At 38.2% G+C, this 20,838-nt stretch overlaps 1 protein-coding gene across 1 annotated transcript in view; it reads left to right on the top strand.

Moving 5' to 3' along the window:
* arhgap35a (Rho GTPase activating protein 35a) overlaps positions 1–20,838 on the top strand; it is a 144,848-nt gene that overhangs the window by 120,835 nt on the left and 3,175 nt on the right. The window contains exons 5-6 of the mRNA XM_056473817.1: positions 6,543–6,674; positions 20,671–20,776. Of these exons, the coding sequence (XP_056329792.1) occupies positions 6,543–6,674; positions 20,671–20,776 (238 nt within the window). The remainder of the gene's footprint in view (positions 1–6,542; positions 6,675–20,670; positions 20,777–20,838) is intronic.

The following is a 20,838-nucleotide window of genomic DNA, read 5'->3' on the forward strand; positions in this document are numbered from 1 at the left end:
TGAAGGATGAACTTTACATGCAAAGTAAATTTTTTAGTTTATCGCGATACATTTGGCAGGATTTTTATCCCATAATGCAGATTTTTCTTTTACAGATGTCCCCATGAAAAACTAGTGCCATCTCATACTGGCAAAAAAAAGCTAAAATCGTTACCAAAGCATAACAACTCTCTCTTGTCTGGGCTCATGAACGTCCTCGCTCTCACATTACCCTGCTGTTGTAAAGCATCATCTCAGGACGTCTCATGGATATCATAGTACATGCAGAACTCTGTTACTCATATTTGCCTTGGGGATAAGTTGGAGTGGGCCAGTCACTCTAGACTGACTGACCTCGCTGCTTTCAAAGAAATTACTGCTATTCCTCGGTGCATGGATCACATTTCCGTCAATGAGCACATTGTAGAGCAGATAAGCTCAATTAACCGGGACTGATCCACAGCTATTGATCCTGCCCACTGAGAGCCATTACGAAAGCATAATGTCAGTGTGTGTTCATGCCTTGTGCATGGCTGGAAAAGCATAAGTCACAGTAAACTCATTATATAAATGATTATTTTTTATTATTAATGCTGTTACACTTTCAGATTAGCTATTTTTGAAATTATTCACAAAAATAAAATTCACTGTTACCACAAAAGTAGTAAGCTAATTCACTATTGTCAACATTGATGATGATGATCATGATAATAATAATCGACCAACAAGTCGTCATATTGGAATTCTTTGTTCCTTTTTTTAGAATGATTTGAATGTGACACTAAACTGGAGTAACTGTGCGTTCACACCGAAGGCAGAGAAAGTTTCAAAGTTTGCTCTGGCGACAAGGCTTTCTGCTTTTTCTGCTTTGCTAGTGAGAGCATCAAAATTTGCTACATTGATCTCATATTTAAAGGGCCCATTGCTGCATATCAGCAAGTCAGTTACATTCAGCAATACTGTTTTGTACTGTCGTTATAGTTACCATGAGATTCCCGCTTTTTTTAAAGAAAAAAATAACATTAATGCACAACAACTCGTTAGCAACTTTTTTTATTGTATGTTCCTGTAGTGCTCTGTGCTCACCAGACATGGATGAAGGATCAAACACGATTGATTTACATGTTAAATCAATGCAAAGACGTGAAAAGACATCCTGTGGCATGATACCGTAAATGAGGCGGCACGAATTACGCGATTCATGTGAATGAAGCAGCGCAAGTTGAGCGTTTTGCGTGAATCGCTCTAATTGGAGAATCTGAACTTCAGCAGACATTCGCGCCTCGTTAACCAATCATGAGCTGGCTCTTGTAGGGGAGTGATTATGACGTAGTGCCTGTTGTTGATATCCCAAAGGGGAAATCCACTTGCCAACACTGGACAGCCAGTCAGTCAGAAGCACCGCTGAAAGCTTCCATCATCCAGGTACAGTTTCTGGAGGAGTTGATGAACTCACAGAGCTGGGTGGAACTCCATAAGGATCTCAGACACAGTGCCGAATGAATATAGCTGTTTTTCAGCCTTCCTAAAGCACATAAACACAGCTATTCTCTCAAAAAAATCCATGTTAGCCATTTAGCAATGAAGCTAAAGTCACCAGGCAAACAGAAGCGCACCGCCCATGACGCGAATCGTTGCTACTGTGAAGTTAATTTGGCGCACGATTTTGATGCGCAAATTAATCGCGTAAACTAAATATGTTCATGCGTTTATTTACGTGTGAATAGTGTGATTTATTCACACATTCCACATCTGGTGTGGAATAATTCAAAATCCGGTGACCACAATAATCAAATCTTTGGCAACAACTGTGGTCGTAACTGAAGTTCACAGAACTGTGTTCTCTGGAATCCTCTCAAGTGGTGGAATTCAACATTCCCATTGGTTGCCGCGAACCGCGTCATAGCTTATTACCATAAAGTTGACTTGATTTCAACTCTTCTTGACACCCACACTGGTGAAGATGTGCCCCGCCTCTTATCGTTGACGGCTACCATTGAAAATGAATGACTTCTGGCTACTTTGATGCTCTTGCTGCTTTCGGTGTGAACGCACAGTAACAATTATGTAAAATTTTATTTGTCGCGTAAATGAAGTGTAAAAAAAGTCTAAAATGTTAAAAATAGAATTGGAATATTTCAAATTGTAGTAATATTTCACATTTTTCAAAACTAAAACAAATTAAATTACTAAAAGTACCATGGAAACAGTTAATAGAAAAGTACGAACCCAATAAATTAAAGCCACAATTATACTCTTGTAAAAAATTAATAATACTGCTTTAAAGAAACTGTTGTCTGCTGTGAATGTGTTTCTATGTGTGCCACTGTAGGCAGTTGTGTGTGTTTCAGTCTGTGTGTGTTTGCGCCGGAAGAGAAGGTCAGTTAATTACCAGCAGATTGGTTTGGGTAATGAACCGCGAGCACACACGCTCCACTGATCTGCTCAGGCCCGGTTCGGATCGGCATGAGCTAATAGGAGGCGAAGGCTTGTGTCTGATCGATCAGAATCCGCGCGGCCAGGTGACAATACAATTACGGTGGAAATTACTGCGCAGGTATGTGCGTAGCAGCATCCCGGCCAACTCCACCGTGAGCAGGTGGAGAAATGTCAGACCATTCACAATCAGGTGCTACACGGCCATTATCGATCCTTCATAAAATACAATCAGAACGGCTGGAGTAACTGATCTGGGGTCAGCTGGATTTAACATGCTGGACTGAGGGATTACAACAGGGATACGGATGTGCCTGAAAAGTAGGGAATGCTTTTTTACTTTATCTCAATCAAATTGGCAGAAATGAGATCAAGTTTTGTTTTGCTTAGTGTGCAGGCGCCGAAAACTGGTTACGAGGTGCAAACAAAGCACACATTCCTCTATTAAATACACATTTTGCTGGATCAGCCGAGAGATTTAAGATGCATCCAGACAGCAGGAGTGGGCAGGTTTGATTTATAAAGGGCAAGTGCTTTTAGATAGATGCATTGTGTGAGCAGGATTTTGTAAAAGGCAGTCTGTGAAGGATGTGTCCTTAGTGCCTCTTGATTTTAAGAAACTGATTGTTTATTGGTAAATCAGTTTAAGCAATTCTATAATGTAGTTTTTGTTTTTATAATGTAATTTTTAGTTTCTGACTTGATCAGAAAGAACATCTGAAGTTTAAACTGACCCATACCTGTCAACATTGGGATGTGAAAATAAGGGATATGCCCCCCAAAAAAATTACTAAACAAGTTCATCTAGAGCTTTTTCATTGTAAATAAACATTTCAAAGGTCAGTAATATGTTTTATTATTATTTACAAATGAAAAAATTATTGTACATTAGCAGCAAATACATTAGCAGTTCAGCTTATTAAAATTAAATTGCTGTTATAAAGAAATTGAATCAAGTTATCAAATCTGGTTAATCTTCACTGTATAACTTAAATCTCATTTATTTAGATTTTTCATTTGATTACATTAAATAACAGGTGTCACTTAAAAATGCACACATCTAACATTATAATGAAAGCATTCAACTGCTTTCCTAAATTTTTATGCTCATTTAGGAGCAAATTAGTTGTGTTTGGGAAAAAACCCTCACCAAGATCAACATCTTATTATTATAATTAATTATGTGTATATGCCTGTTCAAACACGCACCCAAAACCCAGACTTTCGCTCCGCTTCAAATCTCGTGTACAGAATCCGTTTAGGAAACATAGTCTATTTATCACTGTGGAGCTCGTCAGCTGACAGTCACGCACTGCTATGACTGTTTTGAGGATTGGGTAGGAGGAACAACAGCACCTGTAATAAAAACAAAAGGGAATCTTGCTGTTTTTATATTTGTTTCAAAGTGTTTTCTTGCCTAAATAAACGAAAGCTCAGAATAGACTCGCGTTAAGGAGCAAGGGATGGCCCCTGGTGGTTCAGCGGTATGGGTTGCGTATAGGGAGGATTGGCTCTTTAATGTTTATATGCCACCCTTCAGAGAAAGACTGAAAATACAACACACTGAACACACAAAAACTTGAAGCAGATGAGTAACAACACCAAAAGAGCTCACTGTTGACACTCAATTCTCACACGCTTCACAAAACTGGTAAACAAAAGATTTAAAAAAGGTTGTCTGATCTCATTTGAATGCTGGGGTCAGAATTTGGTGTAAACAACATGAAAACATGGATCCACCCTACCTTGTATCAGTGGGGGAATGTTTTCTTGGCACACATTTGGACTCTTAGTACCACCTAAGCATATTTTAAACTCCACAGTCTACCTGCACTTCCCTTTATGACCACAGGGAATTTTAATTTCAGAAGGATAAGGCACTGTGTCACAGCTCCAATATTATATAAGCTCAAACATGACACTGAGTCACCAAATCTCAGTCTAGCAGGGTTTTTTGGGATGTACTGAAATGGGATATTCACACCGTGGATATGGCAGCCATCAAATATGAAGCAACTTCTTGATGCTTCATGACAATATGGACCAAAACAGCAGTAACATGTACAGGACCTTCATGCCACAATGATTGAAAGGGTTAGTTCACCAAAAGGTTAAAAATATTTATTTTATTATTTGCTCACCCTCATGTCATTTGAATCTTTGATTATTTTCAGAACACAAATTAAGATGTTTTAGATGAAATCTGAGATCTTTTTCATTCTCCAAAGACAGCAATGCTTCTGAGATGTTCAAAGTCCAGAAACGGAACCAAAAATATTGTTGAAACATTCCATGTGACTTCAGTGGTTCAAATAGAATAATACGAAGCTCCAAGAACAATTTTGTACACCAAAAAATAAAAAATAAAAACCTCTTTAAAAAAAAAACTTTTGACTGTGTCTTCTGTATTAGATCAGAGTGTGCATTTACTATGGTATTACAATGCTCGCATGTTGCGCTGATCAATCTAAAGGCAAAACAAAGTTGTTCTTACAGGGGTTTTTTTGCCACACAAAAGTGTTTTGGAGCTTCATGTGATTACATTTCAGCTACTGAGGTCACATAGAATGTTTTAAAAATGTTTTTGGCTGCTTTTCTGGACTTAAAATGTCTTGGGACAGCTCTCAGATTTCATCTAAATTATCTTTCTTTGTGTTCTGGTGATGAAGGAAGAAATCAGTGGATTGGAGCAACATGAGAGTGAGTAATTATTAACAATTTTCATTTTAGGGTGAACTAACCCTTCAAGGCAGTTCTGAAGGCAAAAGCAGGACCAACTCAATACTAGCATGATGCACCTAATTAAGTATCCAGTGAGTGTACCTAGAGAAATGTGTCCTTCAGCGTTCTCATTTATCTCAATGGCAGTTACTTGGCTGGAGCACATGGTTGTCGCTAGAGAGGGGAAAGGTGGGACTGATTCCCAGGACTTTCACTTCTATTTCAGTCCATAAAACTGAACACTAATTTCTGTTTCGAAGTGACTAAAAATTGTCATGCATATTTTTTTTTAATTATTGAGATTAAATTATTTTGGTATATTTTTTTCGTAATTCCCAATTGCTAAATTAGATTACATATAGTAATAAAATCCAAATAAATGTATTGTTTAACAGTACTCTGAAGGAAGCAGCATTTTTAGTATTTATTATATTATAAAATGGCAGCAGAATAATTTGCTTGCCAATGCTACTTTGACATCAAGCATTTATTATATCCTTAAATAAATGCATTTAAATACATTGACAATTTTTGACTAATTTGAAAAAGAATTGGTAACAATTTACACCATTCTTACACTCACTGGCCACTTTATTAGGTACACCTTACTAAAATGGGGTTGGACCCCCTTTTGCCTTCAGACCTGCCTTAATCCTTAATGGCATAGATTCAACAAGGTACTGGAAATATTCCTCAGAGATTTTGGTTCATGTAGACATGAATCTCCCGTTCCACCATATCCCAAAGGTACTCTATTGGATTGAGATCTGATAACTGTGGAGGCCATTTGAGTATAGTGAACTTATTGATATGTTCAAGAAACCAGTCTTAGATGATTCACACTTTATGACATGGCGCATTATCCTGCTTGAAGTAGCCATCAAAAGATGGGTACACTATGGTCATAAAGGGATGGACATGGTCAGCAACAATCCTCAGGTAGACTGTGGCATTGACACGGTGCACAATTGGTACTGATGTGCCAAGAAAATATCCCCCACACCATTACACCACCATCACCAGTCTGAACCCAGAAAGAAATCAATACAAGGTTTATAAAAAGTAACATAAACACATGCACATGTCTTTTCCTGTATGTGTGATGAAATTCCCAGGACCATTTGAACATGATCAAAAAACAACAAAATGTTTTTAAAATCTGTTAGCTTTAAAAAAAAAAAAAAATCAACCCTTGGCTCATAAAATTGCCTAAAGTTAAAGTAACACCCATATGTAGGATAATGGACATCAACTGGTCACACCCAGAAAATGAAGCTTTTAGCTTGACGGTAATTTGACTACTTGAAATAACAATTAGTTTGAGAATTACCAATGATTCGCACATCCTTTTCCATTTGAAAATCTAACCAAAGTCTGTCTCCTCTTTCTCATTGTCTACATTATAGACCCTAACATTGACCTGGTGGAGAAGGACATGTCAGTGAACACAGTGGCTGGAGCATTGAAGAGCTTCTTCTCGGAGCTGCCTGATCCTCTGGTGCCCTACAGCATGCAGGTGGAGCTGGTGGAAGCCTTCAGTGAGTGAACACAAACACACACACCTATGTAGACTCTCTGGACTCAACATGCTGTAATCTGATCCCAAGAGTTGAAGGAAGATACATTTTCTTCTATGTGACAACCTGTGTTTGGACGTTTTGGACTCTTTTTGTAGAGGCCTCTTATTTTTGTACAAGTCCCTCTTATTTCATATTACTTTTCACCAATTATTTATACAATATTACTTCTGGAATACAAGTAGACAGTAGGGAAGTCAAAATACCGGCATATTTCTTTTCAGTTTTGCATTTAAATTAAAAAATTTTAATTTTCCCCTTTAAATGCTCAGTGAACTGGATCTGTGCTTATTAGAATGTATGTCCATGCTTGAAAACATGGCTACCCGCAAGTAAATGCCCCATCAGTGAGTGGTAAAGTTCGGGCTGAAATGAAAAATCACAAAGTGATGTGTGCCGCATGTCAATGTGTGAGATCATGTGCGACCAAAAGCCCACAATGTATGTTACTCTTCCTGTTTAAACTAAATTCATTTGCTATTTAAACTTTGGAACCTTACTTTGCCTTATTTTTCCTTGAACCGTGCCAGTGCACGATTGCCCCCCTGCACCACCCCTTCCTGCGATGGCCTGCACTCACGTTGCATTTTACCTTCCGAGCCCTATCACACTTGCGTCATCGATGATGCGACGGTTCAGTTTAACAGGAAGGGAAGCGTTCTCGCTCAGTACATTGGAGATTGCTTTAGTTATATTATTTTGCGTTTTTTTAAGATGGTTGGGATGTGAAGACACAGTCAAATTTTTTGCTAAACAGATCCCCCACTATTTGATGTAGGTTTGTAGGTGCAGCTGACGTGCAGCGAGGGGTTTGCATGTTAAATAAACTATGACAGTTTGCGTTCGTTGAAAAGTAAGAATGATTAATAGATCCATATAATAATAATAGTAATAATAATAATAATAGTAATAATTCCTTATTACTATAGCGTCCTTATTACTAATAGCGTTTTTTTTAGTAACTTAAAACACTTTGCACATTTTTGGGGGTAATCTCTTCATCTACCTGGATGACGCAGCCATATTGCATTAGACTGAACACCACACACCAGCTGATTGGTGTAGAGGAGTGATGAAGCCAATTATGATATCGAGATGGTTAAGAGACCAGTGGGCAAATTTGGCCAGGATGCCGGGGTTAAACCCCCTACTCTTTTTCAAAGGACATCCTGGGATTTTTAATGACCACAGAGAGTCAGGACCTTGGTTTAACATCTCATTCGAAAGAATTGCGCTCACTGAGCAGTAAAGAGTCCCCATCAATATACTGGGGCATTATGACCAATACAAACTGCAGGTTGAGTGCCCCCTGCTGGTCTCACTAACACCACTTCCGGCAGCGTCCTAGCTTTTCCATGTGGTCTCCCATCCAGGTACTGACCAGACACAACCTTGCTTAGCTACAGTGGGCAACCATATAAGAGTTGCAGAGAGCTAGCTGCCGGCAAAAAAGTCACTTATTAGTAATGTTGTGTCCTCAGTTTCGCTGTCAGCCACGCTTTGCACTCACACTACAAGTGTACCTTGCCAAAGCCCAACCGAATCGCACTCTGGCACACCTCTTCCAACCGGGCCAAGGCCGGCCAACTGAACTGCGCCCAGGTGCAATTTGGAGTGCTCAAACTTGTCAAATGTACTGGGAAATAGGGGTCAAAATATGCCTTTGTACAGTTCGGATAACCTAGTGCATGGGTGCCCAACCCCGTTCCTGGAGATCTACCTTTCTGTAGATTTCAGCTGCAACCTTGATCAAACACCCCTGACTTTAATTACCAAGTGCTCCTTTGGTTTAGTTGGCTTAGTTGGTTTAGTTGTGTTTGATTAGGGTTGGAGCTTAATTCTGCAGGAAGGTAGATCTCCAGGAACAGGGCTAAGCACCCCTGGCCTAGTGTGAGTACACCCTAAGTATTGCTTCTTAATGGTAAAACTTGATTATGACCAATAATCATGTCAACTGTGTTAAGGCCACACTGGATCAACTATGTGCACTCGACTAAGTATAAATTGGCCTTGAAGGTGGGACACTGCAAAAAAAAAAAAAAAAAAACATGCACCTGTCAATTTTATTATTTTGGGCTTTTTGTGGAAAAAAATCTCAGTCTAATGTAGAGAAAGAATTTGTTCCTTTTTTCTCACTTAATCTATTTGTATTTTATCGATTTCACTTGCAATACATGTGTTTAAAGGTTGCTTTCTCAAAATGCTTAAGCCATAAATCTCCAAATATTAATTCTTTACTCTATTGGCCTGCACGTCTTGCCTTAAAGATATATATTAAAAAGACTGCTAAACGATATATGAATGGGAATAAGTTTCCAGATCCAGCACTGCTGAAACGGTGTAACTAATGCACACTAAGCGTATTCTGACTACCTTACCTCTGATTACATTCACACGCTCCACAAACATAACTTTGATTTGCTACAGTTCAGCGAAAAGCATCATAAATAGAAACTTTTGATGTTTTCATAGCGCACTCACATGAATACACACCGAAGCGCTTCAAAGCAGCCGTCTATCAGCCGGACCCAGTATTGAAAAAAAGCCTGCTACTGTTACGCTTTATAAAGTTAAGTATCGACTTCATACAGAAGTGTGGGCACTTTTGACAACACTATCCAGATGTTTACTGTGAGAAAGCAGCGTGTTTGGTCGTAGTCCTCTGAGGTTTGTCATCTCTGGTGAACCTCCTGCGTGTAGAGGGCTCTTGTTAGAGGGAGAAAAAGAAAAACAAGGGATAAGCCGCTGAGAAGAATAGGATCTACTTTAAGTAACATGCTGGCTGAAATGGATGGAGTTTCTGCAGTGCATTTTCCTGTTGTGGCATTACAGACTACTCTCTCATTCTTTAATATACACACACACACTTTTCAATGTTAAGTTCAGCATTGTCTACTCTGGGCATTGCTCCAAGCCAACAACACACAAGTGATGAGACTTAAGCCTAAGATTGCCACTAGTCCTTCACTCCAGACTGTTTCTCAATAAACAAGCCCTCTTAAGTGCTACCATGCTTTAAATAGTTTCACAAACTGCAGGCCTGATTCAGCAGAAAACAAACTTGAAAACAACCAAACTTGCTCTGGGAAAGGATAACAGAGGTACACTGATTAAATCAGTAATTCATCGGTGATCATGTTACTCAATGTGCAAGTGTTAAAATGTTGGTTCATAGAAAATTCATTTATAATTTAGCACGATCCGCACCCTTTTCATTAGTTTTTTTTGGTGTACAAGCCAAACCAACGCTCATAACCGAAGACCGTTTACTGCAAGAACATAACAGAAGCACGTTAAGAGTAAGAAGGAAGAGAGAATAAGGGAAAGGACAGACGGCAGGTCACCTGACTCCCGTGTCCCTCTCTGCAGGTGGTGGGTGGGGCTTTGCTCTAGTCCGTCTGTCACTGGACTGCATGGCAACAGCTCAGCAGGCTGGTTCTGTTTTAGTCTCTGAAAGCACAGGACGCACCTGCACTGCTTTAAGACCGAACATGCCTTTGCTTTGTTGATCTGCTGCTTATTAGACGTCTCAACAGGATATTTAGATGAATGCATTTACTGATTGACAGTGGCAGTGGTAATTTAGTCTGATTGGCTAGATGAAATTTGCATATTCAGTCTCGAAATCAATGTCTGGGTAGACTTTAAATGCACCGTGACGTCCTAATGTTTTGGAGATCTGCTGCTAATACTTCTGGTCATGGTTTCGTTTAGATACCTAATCATGTTTCGACACGACCATTTCGCATATGTATACAGCTTTGACATTGAACGTAAATTGAATTTGATAGCATGGGTTAAGACTAGAAAGCTTCAGGCTTTGTCCAGTGTTTGTGCTATTTCTCTCCCATTACTGAGCAGTATTTTTAGAGATGCAGGTTCAGGTGTTACCCTGAATGGGAGTAGTAGAAGTAGTGTCATAAACGGTAAGGAAGTTTGTTAGTAAGATATTCAGAATCAACCTTGCTCAAATCCAGTTTACCCAATGTTTGCATTGTCAGTAGAAGAACTCACCGCTCCCAAATGTGCTTTTATGCAATTATACTAGAGAAGTGAGGTTTGCAACACATCTCTAACTACAGAATTTGGCCTCTGTTACACTCGCCTCACTTCCACCCCGGGTCACGTCACCAGTGTAATCCCTCCGGTTCTACTTGTCCTGCTGTGAACTGGATTCAGACAGGCTTTCCAGCATGGGGGACAGGCTCACTTTTACAAAGATGTCAAAGATCGTAACTTCTAGCGTCAGTTGTTAGTGCACAACTTGAGGTTAGGGGAAGTGTGATTTACTTGCACAGCCTTACTACCTGGTCTCTGTTAAGCTCGCCCTTCCAAACAACTCTCATAAGTGAATCACGGCACCAGTGTTACCCCTCTAGTTGTTCTTGCCCTGATTTGAATGGAATTTAGATTGCCATTTCTGACAAGGCATGTATGTTTAACAAGTATGTTGAACACTGCAGCTTTTAGTCTTAGTCTTGAGGCAAGGGAAGTGTGCAGGTCTTAGTAGATGGCCTCTTCAAGTCATTCAAGAACTATTTTTGTTATGTTACAGTTACAGATGGCATCCATACTACTATGGGATTTTCGACCCTATTCCAGCATATGTTTTACGCAGCGGATGCCCTTACCGCCGCAAAACCCAGTACTAAGAAACAATATACCTTTGGATTATGGGGGGAAACCCACACGAACATAGGATAACATACAAACTCAACACTGAAATGCCCAACCGTGACTCAAACCAGCAACCTTTTTGCTGTCAGGGCAACAGAGCTAACCACTGAGCCACCATGCCACCCCATGGAGCATTTTGAAAATGCTAAATAACCTGTTTTAGTTTGGCTATCCACAATCGTTCTCTGACTTGTCTTCTGAACTATTCTGTATCGTTCCTTGATTCGCCAAGACCCTCTGGTATGACCAGTATGCAAGTGGTAGACTAAGTACAAGTGTCTGCAAAATATGCACATTCCCAGTTAGCATGAATGGTTTTAATGCATGTTAAGCTGTATATTGTGGATGGAGACTGTTTTTCTGAAACAAATAAAATGCCAGTCTTGACAAGGCAAGACGTAGTTTTACTATGAAAACACACTAGAGTAAAAGGCACCTAACTCCCGACCTGGGTTGTAGCCCCAGTGTAATCCCTCTGGTTTTTTTTCTCTGCTTTGAGTGGGATTTAAACTGGTGTTTCCAGCATGGGGAGCAGGTGCGCTTTAACAAGGATGCTAAAGATTGCAGCCTCAAGTGCAGTCCTCTGGTACACCTATGTGGAGCCAGGGGAGTATGGTTTACCCACACATCTCTTACTAGCTGACATCTGTTACCTCCCCTACCCTCACTCCAAGGTCATGACACTAGTGTAAACCCTTCGGTTCTACTTGCTCTGTTATGGTGGGCTTAGTGGTAAGGAAGCAGCCACATCTTTTACTAGCTGGCATACAATATTGCACAGTGTTGAGCACTTTTTTTGAACCATTCATTTTTAAAGGTTTTTAAGCTTAAAGGGCCATAATCCCCCCCCCCCCCCTGTCTCAGCAGGGTGTTTTCACACGTCTAGTTTGAAAAAAAAGTTAGGAAAGTGGGTGAGTCCAGCTTTGTGTCGAGTGGCGAAAGATGAAAAGGGGAGTTTCATTACGTGCACAACAGTTGATTTTTTACACCAGCATAACAAACACACAAAGGGGAGATAGACAGTGATTCAGGCCCCATTTACACTAATACGTTTTAGTTTTAAATTGCATAAGTTTTACTACGGTTACACCATCCGTCCACACTACGCCAGGGATTTTGAGCGCCGAAAACAGAGCATTTTGGAAATGCTGAAGAGGCCGTTTTCATTCTAAAGCCCTGCTGCTCCGTCTCAGTGTGGATTGAGGAAAACAGAGACATCTGAAAACAGAGGCTGCAGACATTCGCTCTACCTGATTAGGGCTTTTTCCTCAATATTAAATAGCCTAAACACAGTTCAGTCCTGCATCCTCTCCTTGTAAGTTCAGACTTCACAAGTTTGATATGAAAAACAAACTCCCGAGGACACTTCGGGTAAATCTCCAAAGGGAACAGTGTACTTTATAACCTCATTCACATCCCCCTGGCTACGTTGTTTCACTTTCTTGACAATAAAATGAAAACATGATATAAGGAACTGCCTGTTTTCATTTTGATATTAGCAACTTAACAGGCACCAAAAATGTTGAGGCGTCGTGTAGCTGCATATTTATATGAGCGTCATGTTTACTGTAAGCATATTTATAACAAAACAGAGCCTATAACATCACTGACTCCTTTCATTTTCATTGAAAAATACAAACCCTCTCCTTTGCTGAATATCAGTTTTTATAATCAATAATGGCCTTTATGAATGTTTAACGTATAACAAGTTTATACAATATAGGAAATAAAGGCAAGCAATTAGTCAAATGTGCAGAATCAGTGTATGCAGTTACATAAATTAATAAATTAATTTATCTTTGCGACCAGACAAAACACATTACCTGGGGACAAGTAATAGATTCAAAAGACCAAAGTCGGGGAATATGTCACTAGATATAGACAACAAAATGAATTAAAGATCACGTTTAACAAATATAGTAAGATTAGATCCAGAGGCAGATCCTTGATGAACACTCCGACCTGCACAGCTCTCCTACACAGGTAGATGTGCTCAAAGCATGCTGCAGTGCATGCCAGTGTGTGTGTGTGTGGTCAGCAGTGCATTTTCAGCAGTGTAAGGTAGACGCTGAGTTGTTCAGAAACGCTGGGTGAAAAGCTTGAGTGGACGCAGATCGTTTTCTTGCTAAAACACCGTTTTAAAACTAATACGTACTAGTGTAAACTGGGCCTCAGAGAGCAGCATTTACAATGGATCTGAGAGCTGTGTGGAAGATTTTCAGTCCATAATATTACTGATATGTGATATTACTTAAACTTAGTAACTAAATCATTTTGACTAAAGTACGTCTTTAAAAACTGAAACAGTACTGCTGACAATACTAACTTTGCCATCTGAATAAACATAAACAAAGAACATTGAACACACACTTACCAAACTCGTAGAGACAAGACAATCAACACCAACTGGAACAGTGTCTTTTTTTTTTAAAGAAGACAAATGGCAAATCCGGATTTTACCATTTCCAGATTCGAAAAGCTCTCTGGTAAAAAAAAAAAAAAAGTTCCTTACAAATATTTTTTGTCGTGTGTTAGCAGACCACTGAAATCCACACGTGCGAGCTGTGCTTATATCAAAGGAAAATGGAAACAAAACCTTCATTGCGGCACATTTATAAATGCTACTCTGACAACCTATGTCTCCGAACAATTCTTCTACTAGTTCGAATTACAGTTGGTAACACAACGTGGCGTCTCTCTGAACACTGTAAAGGGAGTCTTCAAAGCTATATCATGCATATTAATGAAGTTGCATATTGTTCACAATAGAGCACGCTGATTGGTTTGAACCAAGTCTTTCTCATGAATTATTGAACAGATGTGCTGAAAACTCAATTACGTCACTTTGGACCGGCCGGTACAGATATCCAATCTCCACGCTGGAATTTACACAATGATCTAATCGACGGGACGTTGCTTCAAAATTTTAGTTTCAAACTGGAAGAACAGATTTGCTCTAAACAACACAAAAACAACCAATTTTCACTTTTTTGTGAAAAATATGTGTCCTAATAGTGTTTTTAGCAACGTGGAACATACTGTATATATGACTGTCAACATATCAAAAAATGTGTTTTGGTGTTTCGTGACCCTTTAAGAACGTGCTCAACAGTGTTTAAATGTTAGCACAAAATTGACATTTTTAAAATTTCAGAACCGATTGGTACTGAAATTGCAGTATCGTGACAACACCAGTGCATACTCTGCAGATGATTACATTTTCGTCCCATAAATTGAATTCATACTCAAAGCTAAACCAAATTAAACCTTGAGGATAAACTTTGCTTAAGTTTGTAAATACAAACATGATCGATTCCGAACCGTTTTTACCAGTATATCATAGAGCAGGTGGTTCCCAATCCTTTTTTTTTGCCTGAGATCCCCTTTTCCCTCAGAAAATATTGTAGGGCCCCTCTCCACATTGAATGATATTATCGCTCCTGTAAGTTTGCAGTAGGTATGACACAATGTTGTTTTCAAACAAAACGGTATGTTTATTACTATATCCAGATGTGAAGAGTTCAGATGCAAAAACTGCTAAACGCCATTTCCACCAAAAATGAGATAATGGCATTGAGTGAATGCTTTAGGCACGTACTACATGTTCAACAAATAGTTTCGTTTGAAATCATCTAAATACCAGCGTCAGCGCATTCTGAAATAACAGTTTGAATGCAAAATGCGCTAAACGCCACTTGCCTTTGACAGCAAAAGCCGCTATATCCCGAGACCCAATGAGAAGGCACGAATCGAATTATGTTTTCAATGTAGCAGCGCGCTGATATGCCGGCTTTTATAAGGAGACTGTTTTATTCCGCTTTTGATTCAATTTTAAAAGACGGAGTTTGATGAGCTGCATGAGCCTGTCCGACTGTCAGTGAATGGCAAATGAAAACGTCCCTTACCTCAAAACTCTGAGCATTATAAGAAACAGAAAGCACACTGTACAGTCAGAAGTGTAACATGCATTCATAACGTTTGTTTGCGCAGTGGCGCTACTTTTTGATTGATTCCGATTTACTATATATTTAACAGCAACTCCATTTCACGAAAGACGAAGTTAAGATGCTGTTCTTTTATTCCGCATGGATGCTATGAGGATAAACAAGAAAAACTTTTGCACAGTAGGCTTACCTTGTTTTTTATTTGCTAATGCAAGCTATGTTTTAAAAGATTAATATAATAGATAAAACTATACATTATTTATATTACTTCAGTACATTTTTTTTTGTAATAGACAATGCACCGATATTGATGTTTCATGTTTTACACTGCATTATTTGAATCTAACACGCTTGTTTGCATTGCTCTACTTACATTAAATCCAAATCCCAAATATCAGAAGTGACAACAGATTAAGATTCAATTAATGTCAGTTTTAATGTTATTGATTAATGCAGTTGACAGATTTCATTCATTCATTTTCCTTCTGCTTAGTCCCTGGTTTATCAGGGGTTACCACAGTGTAATGAACCGCCACTTACTTGACAGATGTATTTTTAATTTCAAGTGGTTTGTGTGTGTGTTTTATGTTTGGTAAAATCATTTCTAATTGCATCTTTAGTGGTTTTCAACTAATTACTCTTGTCTCAATAGGTGAATTTAGAGGGTTTTGCATAAAAAGCACTGGTGGATTTAACTGGTTTTAAAAGAAAAATCTACCTTGTTAAAAAACAGAGAATTGTTTAGTGACATTTATGAAAAAAAAAAAATTATTTACTAGCTAATAACCTTATCATTACATATAAAATGAAACTTCTAAACCTAATTAGAGGAGCCTGATAGAAAATGCTCATTTACAAGATGGATTTAGAGGGTTTTGCATCTGAACTCTTCATACAGTATGTTTCTCCACAAATAATAGCCTAATGTAAAATATAAAAGTAAAACATCGGTAGGCCGTTTGTATTGGGTACATCTTGCAGTATTGGGGATGAGTCGTCTGCAAATGTCTTATTAATTTGGACAGCCTCACGCATTCGTTAGCAAGAACGTTGGTGCATATAATGCACTGTGGTTGGGTCAGGGACACTTTGCTTTTTGAAAATGGAATGAAACCATATTTCAGGTAATTATCTTGGTATTTCCTGCATTTCGTGTTTCCAGGATTGCGAGCACTGCGACCCAAAATGTTTGGAGCTTCCTCACCTGGCTCCAGTATGCTTGGGTCATCATTACTATTAGCTGCTGAAGGTGATTCAGTGAGACTCTGACTTTTTGTAGAGGATGAATTATACATTTGTCCATTTTCAGGGGATAAGATGAACTAAAGCAACATGATCATTCTCCTAATTGTCCACTGCTACATTAAAACACCCCACAGAGCTCGCTGAGGCCCCCTTGTGGGCTGGGACCCCCCTGTTGGGAACCGCTGTCATAGAGAATACCATTAAGGGTGGGCCAGTAAGCAATGACCCAGAACACTAGAAATTGACTAAATGCACTACAAATCACCGTAGAAACCATGTTGCAATGGTTTTCCTAAATGGTAGTTTTGCAGATTCTTCCTGTAGTTTCTGCAGTAATTCTGCATCTGGGGCCATAATGCTGATGTGAGTGTGGGAGTGTGTGTAATGCTGACATCAGTGCATGTGTGTGCGCGACTAGGGAGGAACACATCTGCCGAAGTGGTCACATGTTCTGACACAGGGCTCACAGCGTTCATGGCTGATGTAAGCCGTTCTGACTCACCGCAACCATCAAGCTCAATGCACCCAGGGCGTGTGTGTGTGTGTGGCTGCACACTGTACACAATCATTTCTGCACATCTACGTTTGTGTGTATGAGACACTGTGCTTCATTGAACAATGCCTCAGTCAGCCCAGATGAGACTGACGGGAAGTCTAGTACACTCGCACACAAACACACAGATGCACCTTTTCACTGTTACTCCTCCCTCGAGTTGTTGTTTATTGATTTAGGTGGAGCATGCTGCTTCCTTTGTGCATATTAGGACTCATTATTCTTGAATTACTTCCTCCAAGCAGTCTGAGGTCCCAAAGCCAAGTGTAGAGAGTGTGTTAGAAAAAAAGCCCCCATGCTGATTTCATCTAGAGGAGCTGGAGTAATTCGATTTCTGCACACACATTTAAACAAAATGTCGATTAGCAAGAGCATTCAGCATTTTTCTGCTTTCCCCTCCTCAGTCTGATGCAAAGTTACAGAGGACTAGAAGTACTATGTTTATACTCATAGGTGTTTTAATTTCTTCTTTTATTTTCAGGCTCATTTTGATTTATTCCTGTTTTAATTTGAGTTAAATTAGATTTTATGGTAACACGTTATAATAAATACACACTTTGAATCATTTATTAAGCATTAGCATCTAGTGAATTCATTATTTGTTAAGCATTAACTCTACATTAATAAACGTTAGTAAGCAGTTTATAACTGCAGCTACAAATGCTGTATTCTTGACTTATAACCGCCTTTATAATGTGCTTATTAATTGTACTTTCATACTTCATTACTGAATTAAGTATTGCATTATTTACAAACCTTTTGTATTTAAGAGTAGTTGGAGGTTTTTAAGATCATTCAGAATGAGTTGGTAAATGATTAATAAACTATTGAAATCAAGATTTATATATCTTATTATTCAGGCATATAGTAATGGTTACTATGTATGTTAATAAATACTTATTAACTTAACTTCATGCAGTTGTGTGACCTAATCTAAAGTGAGGACTATTTATGCTTTATTAAATCCCTTATAAATGACAATTAAAGGCTTGGTATCAGATGAACAGTAATCTTTGCAATCGCATCTAAAAAGTAAAATTACTGTAAAGTTTAACCATTGCTGAATAACAGGAGTGTCAATATACGACATAAAATTGTATAAAACAACAATATATTACTTTAACAATATAATAGATGCAACATTTCAATGTTATTTGATGAATAACATTTGATCAATGTTGTTTAAAATTGTACAGTAATTTTATTTTAGATAAGGTTGCAAAGATTTATTTTTCATTTGATACAGTTTCATTTGTGTATCTTCAAATGAATAGAAATAAATAATGTTGTTTGGGTTCTTTTTTCCTGTTTAGAATTTAACTGAGCATTTAATTGTCATTTATGAGGGATTTATAAAGCATAAATAGTCCTTACTTTAGATTAGGTCACAAAACAGGAGGAAGTTGAGTTAATAAAGCATTTATTAACATACAAATCAACTATTAGTATACGTCTAAATAATAAGAACTATAAATGTTAATTTATTCATTATTTACTAACTCATTCTGAATGATCTTATAAAAACAATAACAATGCTTAAATAACTGGTTTGTAAATAATGCAATACTTAATTTAGTAATGAAAAATAAATCATTAACAAAGTATGAAAGTAGAGCTATTAAGCACATTATAAATGTGTTTGTAAGTCAAGAATACAGCATTTGTAGGTGCAGTTATAAACTGCTTACTAACGTTTATTAAAGTAGAGTCAATGCTTAACAGATAATGAATTCACTATTTGCTAATGCTTAATAAATGGCTCATAGTGTGTAGTTATTATAAAGTTTTACCCATTTTACTTTTTAATTATAAATTTGCCTGTTTTTATTATTTGTTAAAACATGAATTGGTTTTAATGCATCAAAGTATTATTATTGTATTCTTTCATTTAATTTAAAAGGGCACCTATGATGAAAATCATCTTTTGTAAGTTGTTTGGAGAGAACTGTGTGTAGGTATAGTGTCCAAACTTATATTCAAGTGATATAAACACAATAAGTCTATGTTTTTTCAAATTTCCTGACAATAAAATAGTATCCAAATCCTTCCCAACCACAACGTGATGTAGGAGTGCGGTTTCTCCACCCACCGATTAGATTGACAGCCATGTATTAACAAGTCTCTTATGTGTATAATCATATCAAGAAGACAGGATGTGCACAAAGCAACCGGGATTAAAAGATCTATTTAGCTCTCTGTGATCATCAATCATCATCAAATGTGATCAGGAATGAGTTTTACAAGTTTAAAAAGTTGTTTCTAAAACAAGTCAAGTTTCTAAAACAGTGCATGTTTGTAATGAATGACAGCGGTTTCAGCGTCTTCAGCGTTTACAGCGTCTTTATCACCACAGCGGCATGTCAGCACAATTATAAGAAGATGCTTCAGTCCCGGTTTGTGGACGTTAAATCAGGTTTATTTTGTACATTAACATAACAGATGTCCATACAGCGGTAGATATTAGCGTGTATCCTGTCACATTTGCTGTGCTGTGAAATTGTTGCAGGAAGGCTTGAATTATCTCAGCAACAAATACGTCAATACTCATTGGGAAAGTCCTTACTGTAGTATTTCTCACAAACGTTAACAGAGATCTGCTTCCATAATGTCTGTCACTGTGCTGTTTATCTGACGCAGCCGAGGCGGAGATTGAGATACACTTTGACAGGCACTTGGGAACGGTGGGCGGGGAAAACTAGCATTAAAGGCACAGGCAACAAAAACAGCTACATTGTGATTAGAGCAGAAAATTCCAATGTTCTTGAAGGTATAATAAATAATCTGATGGTGTTTTAACCTACGATACGTTAAGATACGTTAATGATGTATCTTAAATCTTGAAAAAAAGGTAAAATAGGTGGCCTTTAAGCACTCAGAATATGGCACAACATTTGTTTCAATCTGTGTCCAATTAATATTATTCCTTGTTTTTCTTATTATCTCACTAATTACAATACAACGTTCAATCTTCTATCTATATCTTACATTACAGGGGGTTAAAACCGAACCTTTAGATGCAGTCAGCTCTGCAATTTCTGTAGAAAGTATCTAAATTGTACTACTTTAAGTACTATGGTACCAGGGTAGAACACACAATATTGGGGCACAACTAAATATCATGTTTATGGAACATAAAATATGTAATTTCCCTCAAATATCAGCATTATTTCATGGGAAAAAAAGTAACTGTTTTACATTTTTGTTGAATTAGCAACTAATTTGTATGCGAGTATGTGAGACAACCACCAATTAGCCAAAACATAAGTCCAGTTTTTATTTCTCATAGTGTTGTGTAAAACACTTACTAGTTATTTATCTGCAGAAAATTGTAAGGTCCTTTTGTTGCTTTACAGAAATTTACAGGACACAAATTTTCAAGAGTGGCCAAACTGTTTAAGTCTTGACTTTGACTGACTCCTGTGTGTGCGTCCGGTTACCCTCTAACTATACTTGTTGTGGGAAAAGTGAACACCTTTGAAGCATGAAGAAAATAAATGTGTTTGTGTCTCATTCTGTGTTCCCTCTCGGCCCCCTGCAGAAATCAATGATCGAGAGCATCGTCTCCACACCATGAAGGACGTGCTCCGCAGGTTCCCTCGAGAAAACTACGATGTCTTCAAATACGTCATCACTCACCTGAACAAGTGAGAATGAGAGCAACTCGCAATCTAACTCACTCCCATAACCACTTTCCATTCTCATTATT

This window comes from Danio aesculapii, chromosome 15 (assembly GCF_903798145.1).
Source record: "Danio aesculapii chromosome 15, fDanAes4.1, whole genome shotgun sequence".
NCBI lineage: Eukaryota > Metazoa > Chordata > Actinopteri > Cypriniformes > Danionidae > Danio > Danio aesculapii.